The following is an 11,133-nucleotide window of genomic DNA, read 5'->3' on the forward strand; positions in this document are numbered from 1 at the left end:
ATGAACCCCGAACCCAGGCACAACCCAACCTACGACCAACCGCTCAAAGACTTCAACGTCGGCCAAAAGACGTTTGCAGACTTTGATCTCAAAGACAGGGTCTTCATCGTAACGGGCGGATCAAGCGGGCTCGGTCTGGAGCTGGCAGAGGCCGTCAGGGAAGCCGGAGGCATAGGTCCGTGAGCCCGTCACACCCCGTCCCCCCCCCCCCCCCAACCCATGACCGCCCACACAATGCTGACACTGCCGCCAAACGTCACAGTCTACTGCCTAAATGTATCCCCAGAGCCCAGCGCCGAGTTCATCGAAGCCCAGAAGCGCAGCAGCACGTCGAGCCCGAGCGCCGGCTCGCTGACGTATCGACAGCAAGACGTCGCCGACACGGAGGGCCTCGACCGGCAGATCGCGTCCATCGCCTCGGCGCACGCGCGGCTCGACGGCGTCGTGGCGGCGGTGGGGATCCAGCAGATCACGCCGGCGGCCGAGTACACGATCGAGGACCTCAACCGCATCATGGCGGTCAACTACGCGGGGGTCTTCATGACGGCGACGGCGGCGGCGCGGCAGATGTTCAAGCACAAGTGCCACGGCAGCATGGTCTTCATCGCCAGCATGTCCGGGTGCGTCGCCAACAAGGGGCTCATCTCGCCGGCGTACAACTCGTCCAAGGCCGCCGTGCTGCAGCTCGCGCGCAACCTCGCCATGGAGTGGAGTCCGACGAGGGAGGACGGCAGCGGCGGCATACGCGTCAACTGCATCAGCCCCGGCCACATCATGACGCCCATGGTGCGGAAGAACTTTGAGGAGGTCCCGGGCCTCAGGGAGAAGTGGGAGTCGGAGAACATGATGGGCCGCCTGGCCGAGACGCGCGAGTTCAAGGGGGCTGCCCTGTTCCTGCTGAGCAATGCGAGCAGCTTCATGACGGGCAGCAATCTCATCATGGATGGAGGTCACACGGCGTGGTGATTGAGGTGGCTCGAAGGAACATCGGGAAATGCGTTTCAGTCACGTTGCTGGTCATCGTAGGCAGTGTACCTCGGATGAAGAGTTGGAAGAGTTGTGTCAAACATGTGTTAAGCATAGAATGAAGCAGACAGCCAAGCCAAAGCATTTGATATTTCATCACTGAGAGTAAGTAAGGGGCCTACCCACATGCCAGATCATCACAAGCTTAAGATTTCCTCCTGTACTACGACTTCAATGCGCTACATGTGGACGAAGTGTTGACGGAAAATTGGTCGGCGATGAGTTCTTGCGAACGCGTTTCACCTTCCGCTACTTGGGAGTCTTTCTATACTCTACAAATTCCTGGTCCTACCTACGGATCTTGTTTGTTTCGACACTGACAACTTATATCCTCCCTCTGGCAGGCCCGCTTTCAACAACCTTGCCGGCATCTAATTTTATGAACCAGTCGGCACCCTCCACAGCCTCAAGCCGGTGCGCAATTGTCACGACCGTGCTGCCCTCGAGCTCTCCCTTGAGCACCTTTTGCACCTGCGCCGCCGTCTCGCGGTCGATGCTCGCCGTTGCCTCGTCCAGCACCACGAGCGGACTCCTCCGCAGCACCGCTCTGCCGATTCCCACGAGCTGCCTCTGTCCCTGACTCAGGTTCTTTCCACCACCGTCAACGCGTGACTTGATGGTCCAGTGCCCGCCGAGCACCCGCGCCAGGACACTGGCGCACTCGCCGTCGGAGAACTGCCTGAGAGGATCAAGGTTATCGCGCAGCGTGCCGGGGAAGAGGACCGGATCCTGCGCCACGAAAGAGATGCGCTGGCGCCAGGCGTGGACGTCGAGATCGGACAGCTTGTAGTCGCCGATCATAATGGTGCCTTCTGTCGGGTGCATGGTTGCCAAGAGGGCCAGCGCGAGAGTGCTCTTGCCGGAGCCTGTGCGGCCTAATACGGCACAGGTCGAGCCACCGGGAATCGTGAAAGAGGCATCGACGAGGGAGGGATCGAGGTGAGGGGCATATTTGAGTGTGACGTTGTTAAAGGTGATGGCGTCTTCGGCAGCTGGCCAAACGGCGGGTGGCGTGGTGGTGCCGCAGGGTTCGGAGGGGATAGAGAGCAGCTCAATCACCCGCTCGACTGAGACAAAGTCCATTTGCAGAGTACCGTACTGCCTGCATAGATTGTGGGTGGCTTCGACGAATTGTGAAGCCGTCGTAAGGACGAACGCCGTCAGACTCGGGGAGAAGCCCTTCTGCAACGCGACTATGGTGAGAGCAAATGTCGAAACCGCCGACAAGGCGTCAAAGCGATACATGAGCCAGGACTGTAAGCTCCAATAGAAGTGATCCATCTTCTGGAAAGCATCGACGACCGCAATATTCTTGTGCTGAAAATGGGGCTGCGCGTTGAAGGCGCGAATCGTGCCCAGGCCATCCAGGAGAATGCCAAAGTTCGACATGAGGGGGCTCAGCGACACCATTTCCAGCCTTCGCAAGCTTTGCGACGTCGGTAAGAAGCACAGGAAGATGTACACAAACCAGGCAGACACTCCAAGAGAGAAAGCGAGGAAGAGCGGAGTCAGAGAGGCAATGACGCCCATGCTCGAGATCCACGAGATGGCGAACCAGGCGGTCAGCTGCAGGGGGCCCATGATGCCACCATCTATCATGCCAATATCCGATACGAGGCGATTCATCAGGCGGCCAACAGGTGTGACGTCGTAGAATCGGAAAGTTGCGTTGCTGACCTTGTCGATGACTCGAATGAACAGGCTCTTGGCCGCCCTGTAGATCATGAAAAGGCTGAGTCCCTCGGAGAGGACGTAGACTACTGTTTGTGCTAGCGCAAGGCAAAGGTAGGCAAGGACCCAAAGCTGAATGCTATCATTGGGATTCGGAAGCCAAGAGAAGGCTAGATCCAAAAGTCGCGATAGGAACGAATCTGAAGGCGCTCTTGCGATCGTGGTATCAGACGCTTCGGTCCAAGATTTGAGGAACCAGGCCGTCAGATAGGTTGCTGCTCGATACAAGGCAAAGACAATGACAAGAGCGGCCCAGTTACTCAGAGCTCCCGCCTTGATGTATTCCCAGTAGACGGAGAACATGACACCGCCATCTTTGCGGTGTTCTTCTTCAATGAACTTTTCCGGGATCGCCTCTGTTTGCGAGTTGTCGTCGATCACCTGGGGCTCTTCATCGTGTGTGGCCGCATGTTCCTCTTCGCTGCGCATGAACTTTGCTGCCTCGACCGAAGCCTCTTCCGGCCCCAGCACTCGGGCCGTCCCCCCTTCAACCTCGATCATCAGGTCCGCAAGGTGTAGGCATAGATCGACCCTGTGCGTAACGAGCACGATGGTGCGACCCTTCACAAGGGGTCCCCGCAGAAGTTTGCGTACAATCGAATCGGCCGTTTGATGATCAAGGGCAGCCAGGGGATCATCGAGGAGCAGGACCTGTGATTGGCTGTAGACAGCGCGTGCGAGGGCAATCCGTGCTCGCTGCCCACCTGATAGACCGATGCCGTTCTCGCCCATATCCGACAGGTCGCCGTCTTTGAACTCGCGAAGATCAGGCAACAGCTCGCAGGCGTCAAGAACCTGCCCGTAGCGAGCAGCATCATAGTGCGCTGAGAAGAGAATGTTTTCCCTAATGTTCATGTGTTGAAGCCATGGAAGTTGTGCGCAGTACCCGATCATGTCATTTGGAATGACGAAGTCGCCAGACACCCAGTCTAACTCTCCCAAGATCGCCTGCAGTAGCGCGGTCTTGCCGGAGCCGACTTTCCCGAAGACCACGGTCAGACCCTGCGGTAAGTCAAAGTTCAGGTCCCGCAGTACCGGTGTATCAGTACCAGGCCAGGCAAAGGAGGCTCCTTTGAAGTCGATCTGATTTGTCTCGTCGTCGCAGGACCCTTCATCCTTATCTGGCTCTTCCATGAATTGTTCAATACGGCCCACGGCAATCGAAGCGTTGAGGAGGACCTGGATCAGACCAGGAATGTCTCTGAAGTTGGACTGCAGCATGGTGAAGAGTTGTAGGGCGGGGAACGCAATGCCCACTGTGAGCGGCTTCTTCGCCAGAACCGTGTAGGCGAAGAAGGTGGCAACGGGGAACAAAGCACCCGAAGCAATATTGAGAGTTGAAATCCCAATGACCCAAAGTCTCGTAGTGACCATGCGGGCGAGTTCGCGCTGCCTCGTGTCCATGATCCGATCCACCCACTTTGACTGCCAGTCATACCATCGCAAGTGGCGAATGCCCTCGACGAACTGGCTTGTTGCTTGCAGGCGTTCGTCTACAGCCACTCGCCGGACGCGCTCGTTCTGGAAGACCTTGCGGATGAAGAAGGCGTTGAGGACCTGAGCAACCAGGATGCAGGCAATGCCTACAAGACATGGCCAACCAACAAGCTGCCACACCAAGACCAGGGACACGATGAATTGAAGGGGCTTGACGATGAGCTGCGGAAAGTCCCAAAATCGCTGTGCAACCTCATACACATCGCTCTTCATGAGATTCAATATCTTGCCCGTCGTGGCTGGTTGCTTCGTCTTTTCCGGCTCAGCGACGATCTTCTGGTAGCCTGGCTTTCCTCGCCGGAGGCGTAAAAATGACAGGAGGCCAGTCCATCGGGTCTTCCTCTTGGCGTGCTGCTCCTCGCCATGGGCATCATCATCCTGGCAAGCTTCTGTATCGACAACGTCCGATTCGTCCAGTTCGTCGACGTCCTTTTCGGGGAGTCCCTGACCAACCGACTTTCTGGTGAGGGTTTTGGCGTATATTGTCGTGATCATCTCTCCACGCGAGCGCTCATAGCACCGTCTCGAGAACCAAAGGGAAAAGACGGAGGATTGACATGCCACCAATCGAACGCACAGGATTGCGGCGGCAAACATGATAGGTGTCGTCCTGCGTTTATCGCCGAGCTCCATGGACTCGAGTAGCTTTTTCAAAAGCAAGGGCATGGAAAGGTTGGCTGCCGACTCCAGTATGGCAAGAACAGAGATGATGAGGAGGTCCAAGCCGTTAGCCTGCAGCAGCCTCCTGACGATCGAGCCCTGAAGGTCCCGGAATAGTGTATGCAGCTTGTCGTGTTGGAAATCAAATGGCAGCTGCCATATGTCCTCGTCGTTCAGTTTCCGTTGCTTGCCTCGGCTGATTAGAGGGGCCATCCAGGAGACTGTCATGAATGTCCACAGCGTGAGGTTGTCTTCGGGACTGCGGAGGGTATACGTCGGATCCTTGTGACCGATACCGTCGGTCAAGAGGCTGGGGTCACGCATAGGCATGGCGAGAATGCCGAAAATGGAGGCTAGACTGATGGCAAAGTTGACAAAGTAGGGCCATGAACTCGACTTGAAGTGAAACTGGAGTGTCGCAAATGGGATGATGCTGCAAACCAAGATGACCAGGTAAAGGGCGAGCAGCGTAGTAGGTGTCTTGACGGGCCGTCTCCAAGCAGTGATGAGACCGGCGGCCATCCACGGCACGAGTTCCAGGATGCGTGGGAGGCTGTGCCGTCCCAGGATAACGGAGGCTACACTCGAGGCCAGCCCGGCGACTGCCATCGTCGCAAGATAAAGCGTCCAGCGCGTCCACAGAGTCTTGCGACTCACGGCGTAATCATCCTGCTCGCGGGCAAAGGGCCGACACCATCGCGGGCGGCGAGGAACGAAAGGGCGAAGAGCGACGGCCACGAGAAGGATGACCGAGATCGCAGCTTGTGCGAGAGCGAGGTTGTCCGCATCCATGAGGGGCGTCGACAAAAGTCCTGTTAACAGCGGGCCAGGATGAGGCACGATGCGGGACGAAGAGAGAATCTGCTGGCTGGCGGCCGTCTCGTAAGATAAGTGTCGAGAATGCAAGGCGCCCATGCCTCGCAAGGTCTCTGGCGCTGCCATTGATGCAGCCATGTCATCAAGGTTGGATAGAGGCGGTTCAAACTTTTTCAGCCATTGATCAATGTGAGTGCTTGAAAGGAGGTTCACTGTACTAGCCTACTGGGCCCTCAAGGTCATGGCCGCGGGGTTGGAGGCGTCGATCATCCGAGGGGGAAGACGGAGAACGCGTTCACCGCCTTCCCTAATCAAGCCCGCGGCCTCCCACGTGCTGTGAAGGATGTGGAGAAGCATCACGGCCATTATCCAAGAGCCAAGAGTTGAGGTTTGGTGGAGAGGGAAAACCATAGACAATACACTCGCTGAGAGTATCTCGGGATACGGAGAGGATGAAGTTGGTGACACAAGGAGAAGGAGCCTCACGATAACGGGTAGGGTTCCCGCGGCGGAGAAGCACAAGGCAAGAGACAGGCCTGGACTTGGGTGTTTTGAGGCTGGTGTCCACCAACTGAGGCTCAGCTAGGCTTTCACAGCGCTTTGTCGGTTAGAGCGGTACAGTACTCGATAAGGGCTTTGTCATGCTATCCGATTTGCTCCATGACAATTGAAGTCTTGCTTCATCTCACAGCATCGCCCCCTTCAATCTCGCCTCAGCACGAAATCAAGGAGGCTGTGCCTCATGCTGAGCCATGCCCAGTGTCTACCTATTCAGAGGAAGTTTTGCCGGCAGAGCAAGCAGAGCAAGCAGAGCAAGCAGAGCAAGCAGAGCAAGCAGAGCAAGCAGAGCAAGCAGAGCAAGCAGAGCAAGCAGAGCAAGCAGAGCCAAGTTGCCATTCGTGCCCACACCGACTTTTTCCAATGCATGTACTTTCAGTGATTGAACCAAAGCACGAAGACTTCCGTCCGAATGCGGATTCCACAAGCACGACCGTCCTGTCCCATGCACTCGATTTTAGACTTTTCAGGGGTCTTGAGGGCTGTCTCAGCCTGGTGTACACGTGGCTCAGGCGACGAGGTCCCGTTGCTGTCGCTGTTGCGTCGGTCGCAGCCATTGACCATAGATGCATTCCCCTGCAGCGCTTTCGTGGGAGCGCTCGAGCACAACGGCTGCAACGGCCTGGCGTCAAGCCACCTGTCAGGACGGGTCGTGAGCCAAGCAGACCAGGGCAGCGCAGAGCAGCGCAGCACCAGCGCCAGCACCAGCATCGAGTACGCATTCGCCCGGTCGGGTCTCCGAGGTTGCGAGGCCCGGCTTCTTCCTTGCTTCGGCATCAGCGTGACGAAACGGCTTAGTGCACCCCGCGCCGTCCCAAAGCCCAGACTCGGACGGTGCCCGTTCTCCGAATCAGCCCGACATGCTGGATCGGCAGCCGGCGTTGGTGATGCAATGCAGACATGGCCGAGGCATGTATTGCCGGTGCCAATGGACAACAATGTCTCGCCGTCAGGGACAGCACTGGTTTCCCGCGCAGGACGTGCGGTCGCTGTGGCGGGTATCGGTGTGGAAGAGTATGTGCAGTGCTGTCGCTACCTTGCCTTGCCTTGTTCACTGTGGTCTGTTCAATGGAAAGGAGCTGCTTTGGCTGAGGTGATGGTCAGACGCTGATTCGGATTGCCCATCCTCAGCCCTCAAGGTGTCATCTACAGGTGTCTCTAAGGTAGGTACCTACCTACCTAAGTACCTGAGCAAGCGGAGGCAGTCAGGCTTGGGCACCAAGATAACAAACGACTTTCCGAGAGAAGGAATGATCATGATGAGAAAAGCGAGCCCTCAAGGTTCGGCTGGGCCCGCTTCTAACTACCTAGGAAGATGGATGGCCACAGGTACTTACTCAGTGTAGTGGTCAATGTGACGAAGCGTGGCAAGCACTGTCGAATGAAGACGCCGTTCGGCAGCGACGACCCCCTTGACCGGCTGCTCCTGTATTTCTCGATTCTCTGGGGGGGCATGTGCAGGCAAGGTAGGCCATCGAGCAGGGCACCTAGCACCTAGCAGGCCCACCTCAGCCGCTAAGGCGTTCGACAGAGTCTGGGGAAGAAGGCGGTACCGAGCCAAGTGAGCATCTGGCCAACCGGGTGCGCCTGCTTCCGGCATCTCGAGGCACTACTCTGGGCCCCGGGTGGCCCTTCCACTCTTCCACTCGTGTCAGTCACGACCACCCGCCGAATTTTCGTGTGCCGGTAAGATTGGCAGGTGGTACCTGTCGCGCCTGCGTTGGCCGCAAGACTACTTGACATGATGTTGACCCGCGCCTCTTGTCATCAGTCCGTCTGTGACTTTGTTTCGATCTTTGACTTCCTCTCCACCCCTCAATTCGACTGGACAGCCATCTCACGACGTCTCCGAGTGCCTGTTGTGTCAATCAATACCTGATCGTATCATCTCGAGCCCTCAATCGCACCACGACACGCCACCCGTTGAAACACGAACTCTACCTACCTAGGTAGCTAGAATCCCATCGACAAACCCGCCGTCACGATGAATTGCCCTTCACGCAACGACGGCCTTACCATCAGCCATCCCAATTGGAACCAGAGCCCCCCCTACCTCGCCGCAGATCTCACCACCTGTGAGGATCTCAACGGCAAAGCCAACGCTCGTGAGCGCCGTGACGACGCCAGCGGAGGTGGAGGAGGGAACGGTGGGCCTGCCTCTGAACTCGACGCCGACAATCACTTCACCCATGCGCGCTGCATGCCCGCCGACCAGGCCACCGCGGGCCCCGATGCCCGCTCCGGACGATGCGTCGGCATCGTTGCCGACCATCTCCGGATGAAGGACGTGCTTGGTGGTGAAGACCAACCACGTTCCCACGCCGTGATCCATCATCAGGCTGCTTCTTCCGCAAGAAGCGCCTGGGGCTGGATTACATGGACAGCCTCTGTCCTGGCGTGTTCCCTCATCCTCTCGAACCTCCGCACCTCAGGGATCCCCTTTCTCTCGTCTCCGTCTGCCTCTTCGTCATCGCTTTCTGGCCTGTCGCCTCCTCACGCCTCGCCTGCCGTTCAGTGCGCCCCCGTCACCCCCGTCACCCCCGTCGTGGCCCGCCCCATGACCAGGCGCGACAGTACCTGCGGCGGTGGCGGCGCCAACATTCACGAGTACGATCTGCCTCTTCACGTCGGCGCCCTCTTCATCATTCTCGCCGTCAGCTTGCTCGCTTGTGCCTTTCCCATCATTGCCAAAAAGGTCCGATGGATGCGCATCCCGCCCAACTTCTTCTTCGCCGTCCGTCACTTTGGTACTGGCGTGCTCATCGCCACCGCCTTCGTCCACCTGCTGCCCACTGCCTTTGGTCTGCTGGGTGATCCCTGTCTGTCGAGCTTCTGGACGACTGATTACCCTGCCATGCCTGGCGCCATTGCACTCGCCGCTGTCTTTTTCGTCGCCATTATTGAGATGGTCTTCCAGCCCGCTCGCCACATCATCCCCGATGGTCCTGTGCATCGCGAGGCGACCAGCGCCAACTCGGACGACGATGGAGACGACATGGACATGGCTCCTCCCGTCGTCCATGGTCACCGACGTGGCACTTCGAACAGCCTCGGCCGCCAGCTCTCCCGCATCAGCCAGACTGCCGACATAACCACTGCGCCCATCCAGCCCCCGGTGACGCCGAACAAGGAGGCGCGCACCATCGAGGACGCCCTGCCGCTCACATCGTCCCATGGTCTCACTCCAGCCCAGCAACACCAGAAGGCCATTCTTCAGTGCATGATGCTTGAGGTCGGCATTCTCTTCCATAGCATCTTCATCGGCATGACCCTCGCCGTCTCGGTTGGCTCCAACTTTGTCATCCTCACCATTGCCATTGCCTTCCACCAGACCTTTGAAGGTCTCGCTCTCGGCTCGCGTATCGGTGCCATCGACTGGCACGAAGGTGCTCTGCAGCCGTGGCTCATGGCTCTTGCTTACGGCTGCACGACGCCGCTCGGCCAGGCCATCGGCATCGCCACGCACAGGCTGTACGACCCCAGCTCGGAGTTTGGCCTCGTACTCGTTGGCACCATGAACGCCATCAGCTCTGGTCTGCTCGTCTTTGCGAGCCTTGTCGAGCTGCTAAGTGAGGATTTCCTGAGCGACGAGAGCTGGAAGGTGCTTCGTGGTGGGCGTAGGATTGTCGCTTGCGTGCTGGTGTTCCTGGGCGCTTTCGGCATGAGCGTCGTCGGTGCTTGGGCTTAGGGCTCACGAGTGTTCGACGTGTCAGAGAGGGAGCGAAGGATTGAGAGGGTGTCAGAGGCGGAGAGTGAGGGTTGACAGGGGCAGAGGAGGTCAAGAGTCTGGGTGAGGATGCATGAGTGAGAGCGCAGAGGAGGAAGGGAGAGTGGACGATGTGAGGACGAGGAGGGTGACGACAAGAGCAAGAGGAGGATTGGGCGGAGAGGGCCACCGGTGAGGCGAAGATCGATGAGAGTTCAATGGCTTGCAAAGTTTGCTACATATTGAAGACGACATGGGCGGGCGCATGGGATGGCGCACTCTAGCTGCTTCGTCCATTCATTTCAGGATACTCCAACCATGGGGCATCACCTACGTAAACTGGCCCGGCGCCACAGTTGTAGTGCAATCAATGAAGTGAGCACCATGCCCTCGGCGCCGACCTTTTTGTGAAGAGAAGCCCCAAGGCAGGCAGTCTTGATCGGCCTGACAAACAACCAGATTTGCGCCCCTTGAACCCCATGTCTATCGAGACCGAAAAACGCCAACAAGTCTAAGTATCCCCCAAACGCCCCCATCTTGAGCAAGTCCCAGACCACAACACATGGATAGGCTTCTCACCCAACAAAGGTACAGTCGTCAGAGCTCGTTCCCAGCCCGCTATCACGGCTTCGAGGCCCTCCAGCGCCAACGTCGGCTGCCGTATCCCAAGACCGCATTCGCTCCCTTGCTCCAAGCCCATAGGGGATCCCCTCTCTCCAAGCCATCATCTCCTCCCTCAGCCTCGCCTCGCTCTCCTGCCTCGCCCTCTCCTGCATCAGCCTCCGTGACAGCGCCTCCTCCATCGGGCTCAGCGGCGCAAGATGGTGTCCCGTCCGCGCCCGCCGCTGCCGCTGCTGGCTCTCCGCGACAGACGACACCAGCCCATCGCGCAAGAGAGCATCGTGCCCATCGCAGCAGCTGCGCCCGGCGGCCCTCTGGCCCGGACACCCAGGGCACTGGCAGGCGTGCAGCAGCGGGCAGTACGGCGAGTCGACGGCGCGCGGGCCGCGGCACGCGGCGACCCGACACTCGTGGCCCTGGCAGTACAGCGCCCCCTCGGCGGCCGCGACGACGGACTCCCCGCAAAGCGGCCTCTCGCACGCATGCGCATCGCATAAGAAGCCACCGATACCGTGGCT

The 11,133-nt window shown here is 58.4% G+C and overlaps 3 protein-coding genes across 3 annotated transcripts; 2 read left to right on the forward strand and 1 right to left on the reverse strand.

The window, feature by feature from the left end:
- Positions 1-966, forward strand: VDAG_03846 (D-arabinitol 2-dehydrogenase; the record flags this gene model as incomplete). The annotated part of the gene is made up of 2 exons (XM_009653930.1): positions 1-175; positions 263-966. 2 exons carry the CDS (start codon positions 1-3, stop codon positions 964-966), a joined length of 879 nt encoding a protein of 292 aa, XP_009652225.1.
- A 384-nt stretch (positions 967-1,350) lies between these two features.
- On the reverse strand, positions 1,351-6,124 carry VDAG_03847 (canalicular multispecific organic anion transporter 1; the record flags this gene model as incomplete). Its single annotated transcript, XM_009653931.1, has 1 exon — positions 1,351-6,124. The coding sequence occupies exon 1, from the start codon at positions 5,866-5,868 to the stop codon at positions 1,351-1,353; it is 4,518 nt and encodes a 1,505-aa protein (XP_009652226.1). The 5' UTR covers positions 5,869-6,124.
- Positions 6,125-8,068: 1,944 nt separating this feature from the next.
- On the forward strand, positions 8,069-9,976 carry VDAG_03848 (plasma membrane zinc ion transporter; the record flags this gene model as incomplete). Its single annotated transcript, XM_009653932.1, has 1 exon — positions 8,069-9,976. The coding sequence occupies exon 1, from the start codon at positions 8,273-8,275 to the stop codon at positions 9,974-9,976; it is 1,704 nt and encodes a 567-aa protein (XP_009652227.1). The 5' UTR covers positions 8,069-8,272.
- Positions 9,977-11,133: the final 1,157 nt, after the last annotated feature.

The sequence above is a fragment of the Verticillium dahliae genome, genomic scaffold (assembly GCF_000150675.1).
Source record: "Verticillium dahliae VdLs.17 supercont1.6 genomic scaffold, whole genome shotgun sequence".
NCBI classification, from domain to species: Eukaryota; Fungi; Ascomycota; class Sordariomycetes; order Glomerellales; family Plectosphaerellaceae; genus Verticillium; species Verticillium dahliae.